At 34.5% G+C, this 22,435-nt stretch overlaps 1 protein-coding gene, 1 long non-coding RNA gene and 2 other non-coding genes across 7 annotated transcripts in view; all 4 read right to left on the bottom strand.

Annotated features, from left to right (window-relative positions):
- Positions 1 to 22,435, bottom strand: part of LOC149690174 (gamma-aminobutyric acid receptor subunit beta-like) — a 209,052-nt gene that overhangs the window by 185,316 nt on the left and 1,301 nt on the right. Inside the window, exon 2 of the mRNA XM_089869697.1 lies at positions 4,670 to 4,752. Within this exon, the coding sequence (XP_089725823.1) occupies positions 4,670 to 4,752 (83 nt within the window). The remainder of the gene's footprint in view (positions 1 to 4,669; positions 4,753 to 22,435) is intronic.
- TRNAR-ACG (transfer RNA arginine (anticodon ACG)) lies at positions 3,289 to 3,361 on the bottom strand. Its single transcript has one exon. It is a non-coding gene; the product is annotated as a tRNA-Arg (tRNA).
- TRNAR-ACG (transfer RNA arginine (anticodon ACG)) lies at positions 3,526 to 3,598 on the bottom strand. Its single transcript has one exon. It is a non-coding gene; the product is annotated as a tRNA-Arg (tRNA).
- Positions 9,428 to 11,655, bottom strand: LOC149690178 (uncharacterized). Of its 4 annotated transcripts, XR_016383642.1 has the most exons (4): positions 10,894 to 11,655; positions 10,580 to 10,716; positions 10,105 to 10,196; positions 9,428 to 10,026 (listed from the first exon to the last, which is right to left on the bottom strand). It is a non-coding gene; the product is annotated as an uncharacterized LOC149690178 (long non-coding RNA). The 4 variants fall into 4 exon arrangements; XR_016383643.1 differs by lacking the exon at positions 10,894 to 11,655 and having other exon boundaries at positions 10,105 to 10,173; positions 10,580 to 10,827; XR_016383640.1 differs by lacking the exon at positions 10,894 to 11,655 and having other exon boundaries at positions 10,580 to 10,827.

Consider the following 22,435-nt stretch of genomic DNA (forward strand, 5'->3'; position numbering starts at 1 on the left):
TACAAATCGGAGCAAACAAATACCCGATTTCCGGAACGCGTTCGCGGTTCACGGAAATTTGGTCATTGATCTACCAACACCAGTCTTTACTAACTGGCTTCTAAGGACCACAATCTGCTAGTCTTTGTCCATCCCACATGGACACTAGTCTGTACGTGCTTGCTTCCAAGCACCACCAACTTCTGTTCTTCGTCAATTTCACCTTGACTCCAGCTTCTATGCACCACCATCTTCTGTTCTTTGTCCATCCCACATGGACACTAGTCTGTACTTGCTGGCTTCCTAGCACCACCATCTTCTGTTCTTCGTCAATTCCACATTGACACCAGCTTCTATGCACCACCATCTTCTGTTCTTCGTCAATTCCACATTGACACCAGCTTCTATGCACCACCATCTGCAGGTCTTTGTCCATTCCACATGGACGCCAGTCAGTCCATTCTGGCTTCTTTGCCTTCGTCATCGTTTGGTTTCAAGATATACGCGGCGATCGGCTAGGGTTACGAGAAACGTCTAGCCTCCCAATGGCAGGGCTTCCACCATCGGTTCACGCGAATGCGTTTTTATCTATTATTGGTTTCAAGATATACGCGGCGATCGGCTAGGGTTACGAGAAACGTCTAGCCTCCCAATGGCAGGGCTTCCACCATCGGTTCACGCGAATGCGTTTTTATCTATTATTATAACGGAAACGAATCGTATATATACCCCAAAATTTGAAGAAAGCGGGCAAGAGGGGTACCCTTCACTTTAAACGTCAATATTAGCAAAGTTTCGAAAGATAATAGGAACAACTTTATTTAAAACGATTTAACTATTTTTAAAGTTATTTACTGGCGATTAAAATAATTAATATCATTAATATTTAATTAATTATTTAAGATAAACTTATTTCTATGTAATGACACAAGTGAGAGTTTATATAGAACGAGTAATGAAGATTGCATCCGAATCGAAACACTACACGCACATCAAAGTTAATATAAAGCGAGTAGGATGATAAGATCTCTTACAAAACGATAACATTTCCTTTTTGCAGAATATTAAATGGAAATATTTTAAATATTTTTCGGCATTACGATTCTTTAAGTAGTTGTGTAGCTATAAAGCTCTGTTTCATCTTTATATTCCAATAACATCTTTTGATATTAACATTTCAAATTTGGTGTTTACTTTTTAATTCAGCTTTACTACATTTATATATAGTGTAAACGCATTTTTTATATTCAATAGATAATATGGATGTTAATTCTTCATCTATCCACAAGTGTTGAAACGATTGGGTCTGTGAAATAAGATACCCTAGATTTATACTAGAAATGACCTTGTTTCACCTCATCTTATAGGAGGTGTTAACGGTTCAGAGTGAGCCGAAAGTTAAATACACCCTTCACTGATACATTTTAGGTCCTCATTAGAATTATTGAGGATACAAAGGAAATTGTTAAACGCTTAAGCCTTTGCTAAAGACCTTGGCAATATTTCGCCAATTTGAACTATGTACTTCCGGTTAATCTCATTGGCTGGTGGACCTGTGTTTAGAAAGTAAATTCGTCTCGGCTCGGAGAGGTTCATTTTGGTTTCCCAACTTGTTTAAGATGGCGGCGGATTGGAAAAATCTTTCTTAGTACGCGCCTACTACGTATGAGTAACGTTCCTGCAAATTTCAGCCTTCTAGGGCAAGCGGTTTGGGCTGGGCGTTGATTATCAGTCAGTCAGGACTTTGATTTATATAGATATAGATCACAATCTTCTACTCGTTCACACGACGCAAAAAGAACTTGTTTATATTCGGGTCCGGCGCGTCTAGGTCACTTGGCTTATAAGTTCAAATACATTAGGTGTGACGTGACGTCAAGGGTGACGGTTTCCATACCTCCTCCCCTTTAATTCAGGCAGAAACCGGGCTTCGAAAATAGAAAGTTAAATATTCCAAGTAGAAGAAATCTATGTAGTTATGGTAATTTACACAGGATGTTTCTAATAAGTCTGCCATAAATTAAGGGCTATGTTCTTTGGGAAATTTCTAGTCAAAAATGTTCTGTTACATTTTTCCGTCCGGGCCACAGACTGTTTTCAAGTTAAGAGTGGAATATTTTACGGATGGTCCCTTAAAATTAATTAAGAAACTGAATGAAAAATGTCAACTTAATTAAGGGGTCATCCCTAAAACACTCAAATTATAACTTGAAAACAATGGCCCGGACGGCAAAATGTCATAGAATATTTTTGACTCAAAATCGCCTAAAGAACATCCCCTTAATTCATGCCAGACTTATCAGAAACACCTTGTTTATATATTAACTTTGCTATCATAACAAACCTAAAATTTACTAAGTCAAAAAAGAGCACGTTTCCGATCCCTCAACCTCAAGTGTAATCCACTGCATTCAGATTCACTACGACTCTAACTAACCATAATTTAGTCTTCTAGTGATTCCGTAAGCCTTGGTGATTAAACTTGACTGGTTTCAGACTTTCAGTGATCCCTCTATAATACGCTAAAGTTAACTGTTTTGACTTTGGTGGTTGTTATACGCTGCTAATTATTGAGGAAATGTATGACAGAGTACGTCTGATAAAATTTGCTCCCTCTTTCTTAATTAAGATTGATTAATCCTTAAGAATTGTATTTTTTATTAGAATTAACCGATATCTGCGTCACTATAGCCGTGCAGGAATAATTAGATTATTATCTTGAAGTTTATGATTGAGAGGATAAATATGTTTTACATTGACTGACTGGCGGGAAATTATCGTGCTCAAAATGATCATATCCGACTGTAAGAATTTTACTTGGTATATTGACCATTGCATTTATAAATTGGAGAAAAATAAACACCAAGAAGGGAGGCCACCATCTTTGTTAATTTCCCTGGTGCCAAGAGACAACACCAGATGGAGCCCGATTCCACTAAACACGGGAGTGACGGGACATTGGCCAGGTGGTACTAGTTGTCCAACAGTGCTTCACGGGAAAGCGTAACGCGTAGTGTAAATTACCCGCCATTACTGAAACTTATTTGCTCGTATCTTCTATAATATTGTAAATAGAAACATTTATGCTCTTTCGATTAAAAAGATGACTTACGTAGTTTGCAACCAAAAAGTCGAAACGATTTTAGCCTTAAAAATTTACCCTTGGTACAATTGCCGAACTAGCAAGGCCTTGACACATTTATGTTAATAAAATAATGTGTTACCATTGCTACGTAATCAGTAAACAGAACGATTTTCCGTTGTTTGTTTATAACGCTGACCTCAATATAGAATAAAAATATTATCTTCCGAGCTTGCTAGGATTCGAACCTGGAATCTTCTGATCCGTAGTCAGACGCGTTATCCGTTGCGCCACAAGCTCATACCGAAATGGTTATCAATATGACTTATCAACAGAACGATGCGAAAAAGTACTTTCCAAAATCCTCATTAAAAGTATAATAACCGTTGTATTGTGTAAATTGGTAATTCCCATATAAATTAATTCTCATATTACTAAAATCAAAAACTAAATAAAATTATTTCCGAGCTTGCCAGGATTCGAACCTGGAATCTTCTGATCCGTAGTCAGACGCGTTATCCGTTGCGCCACAAGCCCACGTTTAATGCAGCTTCAATCTTTTATCAAGAACACGCGTGCCAAGTATTTTGGAAGGAAACCATTTTATCTATCTTACCACGAGTTATCAGTATAAGACGGTATCGATAAACAAAACAAGTTTAGCTTTGGAGCATGGCGATTTTTCTCACGCTTATCTCTGAGAAATTATAAGTTCATACTTTTCAATAGACCATTTCGATGTTACTAAGAGGGGGTAAAACTCCGCCTTCTATCACACTTTTTGGCGCTTGCTTGTAGTCTTTTTTCTATGAGAGTGCAAAGATACGGCATTGTATCAAACTCTTGTATGTCCCAATATCGAAAAGGTCTATTATAAAGCGAAGCATTCCAAAGATTCACTTTACAACGAAAAGAACTGATATATATGATTGCCTCCAATAGTCCGCTACCACGAACTTTCTCGTGACGCCATACCCTTCTATCTCTTACCTCGGTTTTGGCGAACATATTGGAAGTCGTCAACTCAGGCCATACAATTTAGACTACTAACATTGACGTCACGTACCCGTAGCTCCTCCCCTCTCAGTACCACTCTGTATTTATCAAGGTCCGTGCATTGTGATATTTTAAGGGGTGGGGGACATTTGGTGTTACAAAATAGTCTGAGAAATGGCACCTCTAGCGGAAACGTTGGCGAACAAAAATGTCACTTTTGAGAAGGAAAAATATCTCAATGCACGGGCCTTGATAGATATAGGAAGCAATGTATACGTATAATTATAGACAAGAAGCGGTATCAAGTTTACTAGGGAGAAGGTATAAGTATTCGCGCGCCATAGTCCCAGTCCCCCTTTCAAAATTCAAGGGGGGACGTGAAAGGAGGCCGGGCTATTTCGCCTCTCCTCAGCTGGAAAATACGAAATTTTCGTCACTCGCGTCGCGCTGACGTGAGTTTTCAAGAACCAATGAGATGCTGGTTGTAATTTAGAGGCGGGGATTAACTCCGGACCTACGCTTAGACTGGAGATAAAGCTGGAAATGTGGCGAATTTATACCTTCTCCCTAGTAAACTAGATATCACTTCTTGTTATAGATAAAACAACTTACCCCCGTAGTTGGGTCTAACTCTTCTGTCATAGCCTTTTTCGAAAAATGCATTTAGGATTTTTGTGATGTTTAGTCGCTCCTCCCTGAAAAAATAATTAAAAATTTTGCAATTAGTAAACACGTGTAAAAAATATGGTATCTAAAATTAGACATTAATAAATTAAAAAATATGAAAAAAATCTGGAATAAATTAAAAAGTTTCAACTGCCTAAAAAATCCTTTTAAAACAACACTGGAATTTAATATTTAAAAATATATACAGTATGTATATATCTATTTGGTCGTCTGAGGTCACGTGCAGAAATAATTTGACAACTTGATTTTGTAATTTTGTGGGAGAAAAAATAATTATAGGGTATTAATATAAACTAAATTAGTGCAATTACTATTAAAATGTTAAAAAGTAATCTAGTTTCAGAATATGAGCTTAATTTGTAAGGGAATAATTAAAATCCTTATATGATACAGATTGAAACAAAATCATAGAAATAACATTTTGCAAGTTATTATTACGTATTCATCTATAGTAATAAAGAAGATGTAAAATAATTTAATAATTCAAATATGAATTGTGTATACATTTCCCACAATAAAGAAGATATTAAATAATGAATATTTCAAATTGTAATGAAGTATTCATCTACAATAATAAATTAGATATAAAATACGGATTATTTCACATCGAAATTGCGAATTCATCTACAACAATAAAGAAGATATGAACAATTTCTTTTCTCTCAGAACCAAGAGAGTCTTACGCGTCTCTATAAAGCGAAAGTGACGTCATCATAGCCCACCTAAGTTTTAAGAGCTATATATAGAGCGAGTAGCTTGAGTTCCGGTATGTAAGATGATAAAGTGAACTATATGTTTCAGTCCAGTATGGAAATTTAATAGATGATTTAAATGGATTCTGGTATTTGAACACCTTGTTTTGTTAAAACGGAACATCCACTAACCAAGCAGACCATACAATAGCCCGCCATTTTGAAAAGGGTCTAATGATCATGTGACTCGTGTCTTCTTGAAAAATGTTAATAGATACCAATATACTTTAAATTACAATGTGTTTCGAGTAATAGAAAACAAATTCTAGCCTGGAATTTCCCTTAAAACGATATTTTAGAATTTTCCCGCTTCCCTGATGACGACATCGAATCTATATTCATATATGTATATCTACAATACGTAAAATATAATGGTCGTGATGTCAGAGACTCGCCTTTGAATAATCGATTGACATTTTAAGGTATTTTTTTTCTTTTCGTTTTTCCCCTGCAATGGAAATAACATATTTTACTCCCCGATTCAAGATCCGGGGCAAAAAACTAGTCCGACTGCAGAAGGAGGTGTAATTTTAGCAAGGCATTACAAAACACAGAGAAAACTCTCGCATGCACCGGTGCATTAATATAAGGCAACGCAATGCACCTGTACAATTTAGACGCCGAACTAGAGTACCGGCTGCGTAGAAATGGCAGAAGGAACAAAGCAAGAAGAAAAAAAAACCTTGGGAAAAATGGGCTTTACCATTTCGTGCGAGGAAACTTTTGAAAACGAGAGAAGTTCATTAGCTACTCGGAGCACATTCACTTGTTTGGATTCCAGTTTGAGTGAGGCGTTGGACATTTAACCTCAATTTTGTCTTGATGTGTACACGCGTGTTTGTGATAAGTCTGCCATACATTAAAGACTGGTGTGCCTTTGGGGTCAAATTGAGTTTGTTAGGGTCAAAGAGCAGTTGGTCTACAACGTTTATTTACGGAGATACGCACGAGCTTCCTAACATTGATTGGCCCCTAGAACAAGGAAATAATCACACATGTGGAGTAATAGGGTCTTTGCGCGTGACGTCAAGTTACCTTCCCCCTTTCCTCTCCCTTTGCCGGCTCCCCGCTCTGGACACGTTAGGACGCCATGTTGACATCCCCTGAAAACCGGTTTTCGCCCCTATTTCTTCCCCTTTTTTACTCTGGCGGAAACACCCTATAGAGTAGTGTCAGTACCACGTATGCAAACGTCATACCCTTCTATCTCTTAGCTCAGTGTCATCCCCCTACTGGGCGCGTATACTATCCCCCCTTACAAGAGAGCGCCTAGAAGGAGGGATACACAGTCTCCACCCCCTCTCTAATGACACTAGTCTTTAGTTTACGAAGATCGGCACACTTCAAAACATTTAATAGTACACTTCTGTTAGATTAAAATTCTTAGATTGAAGACTATTGAAGGCTCTACATCTGTGACTATTACCTTGTTTAAGGACTATTATTATATCCGAAACTAAATATTGTAGACCCTATAATCATTGCCTCTTTTCACTCAGTTTGACCATGAGTTTATAAGATATAATCTCTAAGTATGGCACTTCCTAAACTTCGTAATGCTAGAGACTTACAGCTTGAGCTAGTTCGAGAACGACAAGCGAGAATTGACTATAGCTTCACTCAGTGGTTAATTTTGCAGGACTTCCATCTTCCTATTTTGTCTGTACTAAGTCTTTGACAGCGTCTCGCCAGGCGTCGCTTTACCTCGAATCTATGACGTTCTCCTATGTCACTTCATGACAAGCTCTCAGTAATCAGTAACAAATTTATGGAATATATCTTATAAACTTATGGTTTGACCCAAAGAACATATCCTTTAATTTATGGCAAATTTATCAGAAACACCCTATATATGTGCAATTAGTCTAGATTTCATTGAAAGTTTGACTTTGATAAGCTGGGATTCAACTTTTCCTGGACGTGTAGTCTCATAAAATTCGAGAGTGAACTCAGAAAAAAATATCTCTAACAATTTCAGAATTTCCAACAAACACTGTTTTGAACGAATTAACGCTAAAAGAACTTCTTGAATGGTTTCTACTAGTACGCGAATTTACTAGCAACTACTGTAACATTATCTTGCCTTTCATTGGTCCATCTCTTAACGTTTCCAAAGACAAAAAAGGGTATAATAATATTTGACCATTTTGAAAACTTCATTTTTATCTATTGTATTATAGATACCAAATACGAACTTGAAACGACCCTATATTTTCCGGTGATTCGATAGGCAAGTACTCGACCCCTCGTAAATAAAAGTAAATGAACTTGAGCCGCATTTGGTCGTGCTGATAAGGAAATAAATATGCTAGGAAGAAGAGTGCACGGGTCTGATTTTTATACTTGGCTCGTCAATTAAATTTGAGTTTACAAGAAGGAAGGAAGATAATTCAGTGGGTGCAGTAGAAATAATAATTCAGATCATAACTTTTCTGATTGGAGAGTCACGGATTGGTTTCGTAGATTAAATATACTTCAATTAGCGTCCTAGTATTTGAGATGCAATTTTTCAACGAAGAGTTAATAATTCCATGTTTATCTATCATAGATAGTGTAATATTGTAGACAGCTGTTGAATTGCACTCTCAAATCACCGGCAATGCTTGTCTGCACACTATTGCCGAGATTATCAGAATTCGAACCTATGTCACGTGATTTTTAAGTTAAAATAAGTCATGCATGACGACAGGGGTGACGGTTTCTACACCTTCTCACCTTGAATTGAAGCAGAAATGCTCAGAAAATGGCCTGTTAAAAATTCCAAATAGATAAATGTATTTATTCTTGATCTCAGCAGACAGCTGCAGTAAGATTAAGAGCGTCACTATTTACAGAACTAAATGAGTTGTGAGAGACATTTCTTTCGATTTAGATGCAATTGGTGTTGATACCTTTGTTTAATAATTTTATCCCTCCCGGTAATCTACATTGAATGTATGTTACACATTCTGGAATGTCCATTTCTTGGTCATCTATTTTGTAGGTTCTCCAAGAATCAGAGGGACAAGCTTTGCCGATCAATAAGAGTTTAAGGGCGGATTCTATTCGCCTCCCATCCGTAACGGGAATCCCTTGCCTTAAAGATCGACCGAAATACAAATATTTTCTTAAGTCAAAAGTGCCTAAACGCAACTTTTAACTTTTGTTGATTGTTACACGGATATGGCATCATTTTGAATATTTTCTTCAGTACTGTGAAAATGCAACTTTAAGCTTCTGAAAGATGGTTTGAAACACGGATGTTACATCCGTTGGAAAATTTTCTTCAGTACAACTGTGCAAATGCAACTTTGAGCTTCTGAAAGATGCTTTTAACACCAATATGACGTCATTTTGAACGTTTTTTCAGTAAAACTGTGCAAACGTAACTTTGAACTTTCTGAAAGCTGGTTTGCAACACGGATATGACGTCAGTTTGAAAGTTTTCTTCAGTAAAACTGTGCAAATGCTTTTTTCAATTTCTGAAAGATGGTTTGCAACACGGATAAGACGACAGTTTGAAAATATTCTTTATAAAAAATCGTTTCTAATACGGATATTAAAGTTTTCCTGAATAATGTTGTGCAAATGCAACTTTGAACTTATGAAAGATGGTTTCTGATGTCACCCCAATCGCTTTAGTACAAATTTATTGAATTGCATTAGATTGAACATAAAAGGGCTCCAATAATTTTCCATATCGATACAGATTATTTAATATATTTCTAAAGAAATTATTTCGAAATTAAGGTAAATGATCTAAAATTTCATTCAAAATACTAAAGAACACGTTATACTTGTTAACTTATATATTTCTCAGCCTGAGAAAAATAATTCACCTTAACTCTAATGTTTAGAGGAGTTTTTGATTATTTCCAACAAATTGCGTTAAATTTTTATCATATCCTGAGCTAGGTTTGTGGTAACATAAAGATTATCTATACAATATGTTAATGAATGATGTTATTCTATAGTTTAGCTTTAATATCAGTAATTAAATCAAATACCTTTACAATTCATAGCAATTTAAACCAATAAACAAACGGCAATGTGGACTGTGGAAATAGAAAACAACGTAACCCTCCGTTTCTAACGTGGTTAGGTTGAGAGAATCTGGGTTGTAAACATGAAAATTATTTGACTAATTAAATTATATAACGACACTGTCCTCCTGGATTAACCAGCACAACTGTTTCTTATGAATTAAACAATCCACTGTTAGTAACAAGTAGTTTATAAAATGATAACGTAACATCACTGTATGACTGATTCAATAGGATCAAAATTGTTTTAACGAATAATCTGGTCCTCTACATTGGTTTAGTTTCAGGAATTATACCACACACATTGACAATTAGTAGCATTTTAGTGAGATTAACAAATAATGAAACCGTTTATACCAGTCCTCAAATGAGAATGTTGACTTAACAGCGCTAACATTAACACCACTCTTTTAACTGCCGAAGGGAAAACAAATTGGAAATTTTGTCATCTTTCCTGTAATATTTTGAAGTCGAATTCTTCACAGGGTGAAAACACTACCGTTGATTTCTAAACCATAAAAATTTGGATATATATGCCATTTTTTACTGTCATAGATACAGTATTAAGTTACAAGAAGCGTAAAACCTTGGCCCTAGGGTTGGGATTTGTAGCATGAATCGAAGCAGACTACGTATTTTGTAATTCCAAACAGAGCTGGAAATTAGCTTTCTTATAATCTTTAAAAGGAAAGACACTAGTATTCAGTCTGGGAAATAAGAATATTTTTTAAACTAGTCCTTGGGACCAGTGACCCCTCTAGTCCCCGAAATAATTAACTGGTCACCGGACTGGTCCCAGCCTTTGTTCTCCAATAGATTTGCAATTAATAAACTGGTCCCGAGGACCAGTAACCCCCACTTTTTGAATTGAAAAACTAGTCCAAGCAATTAATAAACTGGTTTTGGACCAGAGGAAGTGTGCTATTTCCCAGCCTGCTAGTATTACTATAAACACTATATAACATAGAGTAACTAAAATACAACTTAAGCCTTGGCCGTAAAGAACGTCGAAAAGCTTACTTTAAATGATATAAAAACCTCTATCAACTGTAATTATTTACCTGAATTACTTTTCTAGACGAAAATTCGACCTGATAACGACGTATTTCTTATTAAGGGTGCTACAGTTAATTAGAAAATACATATAATGGTGCTCAAGCTCGGACGAAATACAAAAGTAATTTGCTGGAGTCTACTGCTAAGAAATTAGGAAAATCAGCAAGAAAGCCAACATTTACAATTAGTCAACGTAACTTGTTAGCACCCACAAACCTAGGACCTTCTAGTTGTCAACGAGAACGAAATGAAGAAAATAGGTTTAAGCGCCCTATAAGGTTAGGCTGACATCTGACCCAAAAGTAATTTTTTGACTTACTATCTTAATTAGTTAAATTACAAAAATTAGAATTCATTAATTAAAAATCGAAACCCGTAAGTTTCCCGTTTAATAAATGCTTGTTAATTTAGAAGTATTCCGAAAACTAACTTCGCTATACTTTTTCCGTATGGCCTATGACCATTTCGTTAAAAAAACGAAAATTTTTTAATGCTTTTTCTATGGGACGCTAACCCTAAAAACTGTGAATTTTCCTTTAACATTACGGAAGGGTGTCATGTCATATCTACAAGGGCCTACCGGCCCTGTAGAATATCGCAAAATCCGTCGAAATAACGAGAAAATAGCAAAATCCGACGGAATCATAGGAAAAATCTCAAAATTCGATGAAATTCATTGCATTTTATCGAATTCTGAAATCAAACGGAATCCGAAGAAATCAAATTGGATTTCGAAATCCCGAACACTTTTTCCAAAACGCCCGACCCCTCGCTGTACCCCGACATAATATTTTGGTCCTGGATGACAAAACCAGCGATATATATCAAGGATAACGACAAAAGCTAAAAAAAATTCAAGTGTATCAGGAATATACACAGATAAAGACAATAAAGTCTAAAATATGTTGATATACATTCTAAATAGTTTTAATATTTGTGTACCAAAATAAAAAGTTAATTTGATAAGGGGGCATTGGAAAATTTTTAGGGGGCATTTAGGGGCAAACCGAAATCTTATTTGAGGGGGCAGGATATATTTTTGAGGGGGCATTGCCCCCTGGTGCCCCCCCGTGGCTACGGGCCTGTATTTCTGGCAATGCAGGATTACGATGCAGTTTCGTGAATTTCCACGATACCTCATTAAAGTTTTAATTTTAATTAGTCAAGAATTACAATACATCTTCCCTTTAAAATCCCAGAGATGCGGAAGCCCAAATTTCCTTCCGATAGTAGTTCCATCCCTGTAAATTCATCCTTCTCTCCGTCTACACCACGTGATAAGCTAACCTTCAGCCAAAACTCGTTGAAGAAAGAATCCACATTCAAAACTAAGGCTGCATTGAAAACTCCAAGAGATCGGCAAAGGTTCTTAGCCTTTCCTATTCTCTCTTTCCTCTTTTCCAACTTTTTTTCGCTCTTTGGCTAAAACGTTGTTGATTCAAGGATCTCTCTTAGGTTTCTTCTTTTATTTCAAAATGGTCGAGGGAGTAGACACTGTTAACGTCTTTGTACATCAGGGCTTATTGCAGTTGAAGTCAAACGCTACGAATCTATTAAAATTTTGACTTTACACGAATACGATTTTCAAGCCAAACTTATTATGTGAATTTCCAAAAAAATTGAAGAATATAGACCGTTTTCAAAAGTTGGAGAGTCTGATTTTAGATCACCTTATTTTTTTAAGATGAATATGTTAACAACAAAGACGTTAGATTTGCATTTAATCAAAAGGACTATGGTGGACTGGTAACGGTGAAGCATTAACAAACGTCATTGGATCGACATATCGGATGTTCCCTTAGCCATTAATCAGCAGACGATATTTCAATCCCTCTTTTGATCAATATGTTTCGGCAACGGAAAAATATGACAAAATTTTCAAATTAGTCAAATATACAAGTAGAAACTAAAAAATCGCGAAGTCCTCAACCGATATTCTCAAAAACTAAAAATGTCTTCAACAATATTCTCGAATACCGACAACGTTTTATCGACATTCTCAGGAAAGACGAAAAATACTGCAGAAAAATTAATTCCCTACTGTAGAAAACATAAATATTTCTTCCATTGTCACAGAAAAACCTTGAAAATTATAGTAAACAATCAGAATTTTCTAGAAGGTACACGATTTACGAGAGGTATCCTATGCATGGGAGCTCCACCATAAAGTAGCTGACACTTCATAGAGTTCATGACCCTTCTTGACCTTGAGAGAAATCCTCGTATTTTTCTACTGACATTTGAACGAAACTTATTTGAATATAAATGGTTACGAAAGTTAATGAAATACCAACAAACAAAGCTACTTCACTTCGTTGCTATAATTTTCTTGAGACTTGAAGTACATTATGATAGAAGCGAGAAGAATGTATGAAATAATAAAACATGATTAATTTAAAGAGAACGACGATGCCTAAGAATATAACTGAACCCATAATACTTTGCAAATTTTTGTTAAACGGCATAATTGTTGTGCTCTAATATTTGTAAACAACTTCAAAAACGGCCGCGGATTAAAAAATATTTCTTATTGGAAATCCAGCTATGGAAAACTAATTTGAGCATTGTGGATCAAGTACTGTTCTAAGCACACAGTGATCAGTGATCAAACAGTCAGTGAGTGGATTTCACTGGGAGCTATGAAACTAGTAGCATAAGTTCATAAGATATGTTTGATAAGTTTGTCACTGGGTGACGTCGGTGAAACGTCGTAGATTCTCGTAAAGCTACGCATGGTAAGGCGCTGTCAAAGGCTTAGTACAGACTAAATAGGGAGATGGACTGCAAAATTTGCCAAGTGTAGTCAATTCTGGTGTCGTTCTCGATCTGTAAGACTCTAGCATTACAAAGTATACTTATGGAACATATCTTATAAAGTTATGGCTGTTCGGATTGCTTATTTCACAGATACAGCTTTTCACAAAGAACTATTCCTAAAAATTGCAATTGCAACGAAGTGATTACCCCCTTTATAAAAGCGCGGAGATTCCAACGTTCCTGGGCGAGAGAAAAAAAATAGAAGAGAAATCGGGGATTCTCGCGGGGTTGTTTATGGGAATAGTCAGGAAAAGAAATCGGCCAGGGTATATACCGTGGAGATATAGTGAAGCCTAAGGGAATCTTTTTGGATATCCTCCAAATGTTAGCCTATCTGTTGCTCGTGGACCTCTTGCCAACATAAACCCGTAGTGACTCTTGACTACATCGAAGAGCATTTTATTTTTTTGCGGGTCCACCTTTATTGTCTTAGACTGGCATAGCAACTTAGAAAGACATGTCTGCGACTAACATAATATAACACGAAAGAAGATGGATGTCAGAACAAAGTATTGGTTTAGGAAATACATTCCACGTGAGGGACGTGCGATGTTTATTGTTAAAGTATAAGAAACTTTTATGTAGCTATTAACTTATATTAGTAAATTTAATTTTAAACGTGATTTTTTTGAAATCGCGAGATTACGTAAATAGAAATGAGTGGGCAATTTAATTACCAAATGCCCTTTATATTAAAGGTTTAAATTAGCATACCTTACTTAATAGTGCTATTGTAATTTTTCTTATAAAAGAACAATTAAGAATTATTTTACCAATTTTTGGTGTGCAATTGTTAATTAAGTAGCTTAAATTAATGACAAAACGGTATATACTATTTTAATAAATTTGAGTAGATAATTCATTTTTAAATACTATTTTTTTATAAATTTGAGTAGATAATTCATTGGTAAATACTATTTTTTAATAAATTTGAGTAGATAATTCATTGCTAATACTACTTTAATAAATTTGTGTGGATAATTCATGGGTAAATACTGTTTTTAATAAATTTTGAGTAGATAAATCATTACTAAATACTATTTTTAATAAATTTGTGTGGATAATTCATGGGTAAATACTGTTTTTAATAAATTTTGAGTAGATAAATCATTACTAAATACTATTTTTAATAAATTTGAGTCTGTAAATGACTTTTTTCATGTACATTAAACATTCTTTTCATAATTCATTGGTAAATACTACTTTAATAAAGTTCTGTTGATAATTCATTGGTAAATACTATTTTTAATAAATTTGAGTAGATAATTCATTGGTAAATACTATTTTTAATAAAACTCAGTGATAATTCATTGGTAAATTCCCGTTTTTAAAAAACTACTGTAATTTCAGACTAATAAATACAAAAAAGTTCACATTAAATTCCTCAAATTAGAAATTGTATCGGCTGAAGAAGGACCACGGTCCGAAAGCTCCCATTATTTTAAAGTAATAAATAATTTTTTTAAAAATCCATGAAGTAGCAGTCCTTTTATAAAAGAAAACAACGAAGTTTAGATCAACCATGGAACGAAAATTTAACATATAATATTAAATTCCTCAGATGAAGAATGTTCAAAATTTCCCTAAAGCATTTAAATCGAAATTTGGCAAGCAGAAATTTTATCGCAACATAGAGATAAAATATTTTTAGTCACTTGAGATATTAAATTTCATTCTTGACATCAATAAATCTAAATTAGGTTTATAGGTTGACACAGCAGGAGTGTAGATCGTCCCAGTTCATTAAGTTTAAATTAAACCTTCGCGAGTTCGCTGCAAGCCAATGCGGTCGAGATACCCTCTTCAACAACTGAACTAGTCGCGTTTACTGATGCAAACCCGGTTTTGATATTATCAGGAATACATACAGATAATTGGAATCATGGTGCGCCCATATTTCCAACGTTAATTTCAATTCGGGTTTCGTGGGTCGGGCCTGAGAAATTACTGTCCGTCACGCCTCATAATTCTGACGTACTTCTAACTGTAATTTCATTGATTGATTGGTAGCAACGCGAGGTCAGGCCAGCGCGCAAGATGCAAGTCGTAACGTGATAGATTATTCGCGAGGTAAAATTCGTCATACATAATGACAAGTCTAGCACAAAATCCGCCTATATAAGTTGAGAAAATGCTTGGCTACACATTAATTCCAATTAATTGTATGTATTCCTGATATTATCATAACAACTCCAACGTTTACTAATGCTGATGCGAAGGGGTGAAAATCCCTTCCACTCTATAAAGGTTTCCGCCATTATGAGGGGAAAGGGCACGTCCATCTGCCTAGCTCTTTCTATACTCAATATTCGAGTTGGATACTCTTGCTTTATTTGCTCTCCAACACGCGATAAAATTGCATTACATATTAATTAGAAATATCTCATTTATTACAGCAAACTTGACACCAGGGACAGTGGTATAGCGGGTATATACAGGGTGTTTCTGATTAGCCTGGAATTATAAATTAATTGGATGCTCTTTATGCTATTTTGAAAGGGAAATGTAACTTCTATCTCCATTTTGTCACAAGGGTCACTGTTTTCGAGTTATGATTTGAGTATTTTAGGGATGACCCCTTAATTTAATTACTGTTTAGTATTGTCATTTAATTTTCTAAATAAATTAGTATTTAGTATTGTCATTTAATTTTCTAATTAAATTAGTATTTAGTATTGTCATTTAATTTTCTAATTAAATTAGTACTTAGTATTGTCATTTAATTTTCTAATTAAATTAGTATTTAGTATTGTCCTTTAAAATTCTTAATTAAATTTAAGGGGTCATCCGTAAAATGCTCGGAAAATCTTAAATTGAAAACAGTGGCAAGATTGTCGACATCTCTAAGATCATTTTCGACCCAAAGAACATCTGACCTTGATTTGTGGCAGACTTATCAGAAACACCCTGTACGTTTGTTTCTATACCAAACATAATATTACACATAAATTTACAAACTCAGTGGCCCAACGTCACCATTTCTCTTCCAAAAAATATCGTGAGGCTTGTAAGTCCAGTGGGATATATTATAGATTTATTGGTGAAAATACAGAAATATAAAACCGATACTTCTCGTGGGGCCATTTTAAGGATAGTTCTTCGACGATACTCGAAAAAATGCTCCAAAAGCTAGCAATGGAAAGTAAATTGCCCTATTTTCGGAAAACAATGACTCTGGGAGAGACACAGAAAGAGAGAGAGAGAGAGAGAGAGAGAGAGAGAGAGAGAGAGAGAGAGAGAGAGAGAGAGAGAGAGAGAGAGAGAGAGAGAGAGAGAGAGAGAGAGAGAGAGAGAGAGAGAGAGAGCGGGAGAAAAAATGCTCGGAAAAATGGGGATAGAAATTGGAACGAGCGGCCAATACTAGGGTACAGAATTTAGAACGTGGAGTGGCTTCTAGAGGCTTACTAAGAATGACTGTGGGTAAAACATAAGTTTATAAGATACGTTCCATAAGTATGATACTACCTATACTTCGCAATGCATTAGACTTACAGCTCAAGCTAGTTCGAGAACGACACGAGAAATGACTAGACACGGTTTTGTAGTTTATTTTCTTATTTAGTCTGTGCTTAGCCTTTGACAGAGCCTCACCAGGCGTCGCTTTACGAGAATCTATGACCTACGTCTCTCTCGTATATGCTAGAGACTTACAGCTCGAGCTAGTTCGAGAACGACAAGCGAGAATTGACAATGCACTCGGTTAATTTTGCAGTTGATCTTCTTACTTAGTCTATACTAAACCTTTGACAGCGCCTATCTCACCAGGTGTGGCTTTACCTCGAATCTATGACCTATACGTCACTTCATGACAAGCTCTCAATAACCAGTGAGAAACTTATGGAACATATCTTATGAACTTATGCTGTGGGTAGAAATAAACAGTTAAGCGGGAGGGTGGGTTGATATGTCTTTACCTTGGCGTGTTAGGCTCTGTTTCGATTTTTTTCCTTTTTCTACCCCTTCCCCTAATATAGTCTTTTTTCAAGGAAAAACTGTATTTTCCAAGGTGATTTATAACAACCTATGCGGTATTACCAACGGGGTTAAACGATTATTGCACAAAAGGCTTCTAGGTCAGTTTTACAATTTGTTCAATCCATTATGATTTTCATAACATATGTGCAAATGCTTTTATTCGGATAAATAGGTTTAAAATAAACAATTTAATGTCTGTTGTACGGGATTTTGCATTAAAAGAAGATATTTGCGCTCAAGATTGTTAGCCTACAAATATAATTTTGAATCTTGTTTAGGTAGATTGAAATGTTTAGTTTCGATTGCACTTTTTAGAATTTTTAGATCTCGATGAACTGAGCAGAATCTTTATATTGAATAAATCAAATTTACAATATTTATTATTGAAAAAATCATGTTTTCAATGTTAAGATTAAATGTTTCATGTTTATTATGCTAGGAATCATTTATCATGTTTATAAGGTTAAGATTAAATTTATCATGTTTATAATATTAAGATTAAATTTATCATGTTTATAATATTAAGATTAAATTTATCATGTTTATAATATTGAGATTAAATTTATCATGTTTATAATATTAAGATTAAATTTATCATGTTTATAATATTAAGATTAAATTTATCATGTTTATAATATTAAGATTAAATTTATCATGTTTATAATGTTAAGATTAAATTTATCGTTTCGATGTTCAAATTAATTTTTTGATTGTCTACATAGTGTTTGGATCGCTTAACTAATGTTTGGATTGCTTAACTAATGTTTGAATTGTTTAGATAACGTTCATAATTGTTTAAATAAAAATCCGAGAGAAGCTCTCCTACAGGGGCATTCGGTCTCATGTATTTCCAATAGGCGCCTGTAGAAATGCTTACCCTCAATACATCCGCGCATACTAAAAGTCACATCAAATTGGAAAATATGAGTTTTTGATCAAAGGAAAATTTTAGATAAATCTTTGCTATCAATCAGAGAATTTTTATAACTTGAGTTAGCACCAATATGTGTACGAAAATATCAAGCACTTTAGACGTAACTTCTTTCACAATTAGTCAGGGAAAATTCAAAGATTCTTTACCATTTTCATTATTAAATTAGGCTTAATTCTTTTGAAATTTCAATTTTAATGAAATTGAAGTGTAGAATACATTTTTTGTTAATTTCTTGAACAGTATGACCTCGTGGGATTTAGTAAAGTTCGAAATTAATGCTCCATGGAAGATTCAAAATATCGCTTGAAAACATCGAAACGACTTAGTTGTTCATGAAGAAAACTAGAATTCCTTATCAAGATAAATCTCAAAAATGCATGATTTCCAAGTAACGAATGTATGATAACTTTAGGAATGATTATCATAATAAAAACTACTTATTGATTTATAAACAGTGAATTTCCGTTTTCAAATCACTTAATTTTTTAAATTTCTATGGTAAAATTTTAATAATAACTTAGAGGAAAGGTTTAGGCAACATAACATTGTACCTTAAAAGAACGGCCTTTTTCTAAAAATAAGGGAAAATATTAAAAAAATGAATTATCTCTTATTTAAAAGTAGTTACCATTTAATTGGTCTTAAAAACGCTGACTACTGCCTCGCCATGTTTAGAGGTGTCTGCTAGCTAGAACCCGCATAGAATTTGTTTAACCAATCCCGTAGGGTAAGGGGTTCTGGCTAGCAAAAGTCACGCATAGTTCTCGTTTTTAAGACTAATTTAATGCTAATTATTTTGTAATAAGATCATTTTTTTTCAATATTTTTCCTTTTAAATTTAGAAAAAGGCCGTTCTTTTAAGCTATAATGTGTAAAAACGGGATCTTTTCTTTTAGTAAGTAAAAAAATTCTCAATATTTTGAATTCGTCGTGTTGTTAGTATGACGTCACAGTCTAAATTATAATTCTCAACGCATAAATCCTATACGGAACCAAGTTAAAACTAACACTTCCTGGGTACTCATTAGAGCAGGAACCTTTAGACCTAACATTCGTCTTCAAAATCTATCTTTGAAATGTAGACGTACACAATAAGAACGGGAGGTAAAACCACGCGGTATATAAGGCCATACATAGTTGGTGGTTGCACATAGACCGACGAGTTGGTACCTATTCTCCTCCATAGGCGCACACACCTTCTACGCGCCGCTTCTGTTTCACCTCCTTATAGGCTGCTGCCCACTTTTATAACAACCTTTATACATACTCGTACACGAGCGGCAGTTTGGCTCGTGTTATTAACGTCGTCTGTGCATTTATATTACCATATCGATTTTTTAAATGAGGCCAGTATATTATTATATAGCTGCGCTACCGGAGCGTAGAGACCTATATATATATATATATATAACACACTTAGGCTCGAAATAAAAATTGCATTGACTGACTGCCTACACATAGATATAATGAACATAAACATAAATATGGTAAACTGAAAAGGTAGACAATAAGGGTGACCACTTTTTAATTTCTATAAAAGGATATTGGTCTAAAATATGAAAAGAAATTTTCGTAAAATAGAGAATGAAATTTGTTACAGATTGGTGTTTGTGTGGGATAAACAAAAGATTTAAAGATTGTGGTGTTAGATGCCAATAAGTAAGGATTGGTGTCTATGTGGAATAGACAAAGACCTGAAGAATGCGGTCTTTAAATACAGATTGGTGTCGATATGACGGATATGTAAAGATTGGTGTGTATGTGGGATAGACAAAGACCTGAAGAATGCGGTGGTAGAAGCCTATAAATACAGATTGGTGTCTTTGTGGGATAACAAAGTCCAGAAGATGGTGGTGTTAGAAGCCGGTATGACGGATATGTACAGATTGGTGTCTATGCGGGACAGAGAAATACTTGAAGATGGTGGTATTAGAAGTCAATAAGCACAGATTGGTGTCTCTGTGAGCTAAACAAATATCAGAAGATGGTGGTGTTATAGGAGCCAGTAAGTAAAGATTGGTGTCTATGTGGGATAAAAAAAGACCAGAAGATGGTGGTGGTGGAAACCGATAAGTGCAAATTGGTGTCTATTTGGGATAGATGAAGAGAAGCCAATAAGTGCAAATTGGCGTCTATGTGGGGTAGATGAAGACTTGGTGGTGTTAGAAGTCAATACGTACAGATTGGTGCCTATGTGGAATGGACGGCATAGTTGACAGATGAAGGGATAGTGGCAAAGTAATAGTGTGGATTTGGTACACAAGTGGAATAGCGAAGTCAATGTAATACTGTCTGAAACTTTCTAACACCTTTGCTCCGATAAGCAAACTGCGAAATATGCCCTAAAACAATTCTGAGCTAAAATATAGGATTTATCAAGAAATTATGGTCGTGTACCATAATTTTAAAAATGTAGAAATCATATGTCATTCCTAGTCTTGACTTTTCAAATGTCTAAGGAAAGTAATCTCAAATCAATTGATAATTTAGTTACAATAAAGGCATAAATATTATGAAGGATTAACAGGTAAATGTTTCCACTATCAACGCGTAAGGGGAGGAGCTACAAGTTGAATCCAGTCCACCCAAGAAAGAGCAACAAAGGCGCAAAAACACACCCATTTAATCCCAGACATGATAACTATTGATGTGGTATATCACAATATAGAAAAAAAAATTGTATACAAAATTTCTGAATTTCAAATTTTTTTTAAAAGAGTTCATTGACTTCTATAGCGTTATAATTATTGAAAAAATAACGTTACTTTTGCTATAGTAACTACACGTACCTTTCTCTCCTGAAAAATACACCCGTGATATTATTATTAGCTACCTTATAAATACAGATGATTTAATTTCATGATAGTTCTGATATCTATGAGTTTGCCTACTGCATGGGGAAATACATTATTATACATGTCATCCATATCCATAATTGGAATTAAGAGATTCGTTTAATATATTTACCTTATAGAAGAGACTAATATCATATTGTCTATTTAATTCTGAACTATACAGAATTTCTTAAATTAGAAATAGGATTCAACATTCGTATTTGTGTAATTATTGTGTTTAAAGTTGAATCAAATTAATGTACAACTAGGACCTTTAGTTTTATTAATTAATTAATATTAATTGATTTAAAGTAATTAAGAAGTTATGGTAGGCGTATACTTTTATATCAAGAAAGATTAACACGTGGTTTTGAAATCAAAAAGCCTTTTCGAAGCCTAAAGCTTTCTTCTCACGCTACGAATTAGGTCATTGAAATTTTTAAATAGATAATTTCATTTTGCTTAAATGAAAGTCTTAAATTTCTTATTTTATTCATTAAAGCATATGCCTTTGTTCTTTCTTATAATAATTTATAATAAGTGATTTATTGACTTTATTTTATCCTTTTTAATCGGTTTAAGAAGTTCTCACAGTGCAAGTAATGCTCTATCAATAAATTAAATGACTTATCTATGATTATTCTTTCAATGGAAAATAAATAAACAATATGTACTACTGTGATAAACTTAAGCTAAAAAAGTGTATTTACGAAATATTAAGTTTCATCTCACTCTTGTCAAAATTGTCTTTCAATAATTTTTTGTAGGAAACTTAAAATTTCCTTGATGCTAATGGTCAATAATTGTTACTGACATTTTCGTGACCTTTTAGGTCAAATTTATATTTTACGTATCCTTTTTCCTCGTTTTCGATCTTATGAACTGTTTCAATTTTTACTCCTTTGATTCTGAAACACTTGTTAGGGTCAATTATCTGCATTCAACCTTGTTGGTTTAAGGAGAATGGAGAGAGAATTTTGTTCAAGGTTTAATGACTCTTAACCTTCCGTTAGAAATTCCTCATTTTTACCCTTAAAATGAAGTTAAACTAAAAAATTCCATTTTATAAAATTGAAACTGAACATAAGGAGTCTATGAAGAAATACTCATATGCTGTGCATAAAAATTGTCGAACACCCAAGTTCAAGTTGATTAAAACTGTTTATCTTTGCATCCTACTGGCAGATTCCCTAATCTGTTAAAACAGCTCAAAGTTACGGGAATTTTAATTTTCCTCTAACAACTGAGTTTAAGAACGCATGCACAATCGTATAGTAAAAGTAGATTCTGTCAGGGAAACA

Source organism: Phalangium opilio, unplaced genomic scaffold (assembly GCF_054372755.1).
Source record: "Phalangium opilio isolate 3A_F unplaced genomic scaffold, DU_Popi_V2 ptg000031l_1, whole genome shotgun sequence".
Lineage (NCBI taxonomy): Eukaryota > Metazoa > Arthropoda > Arachnida > Opiliones > Phalangiidae > Phalangium > Phalangium opilio.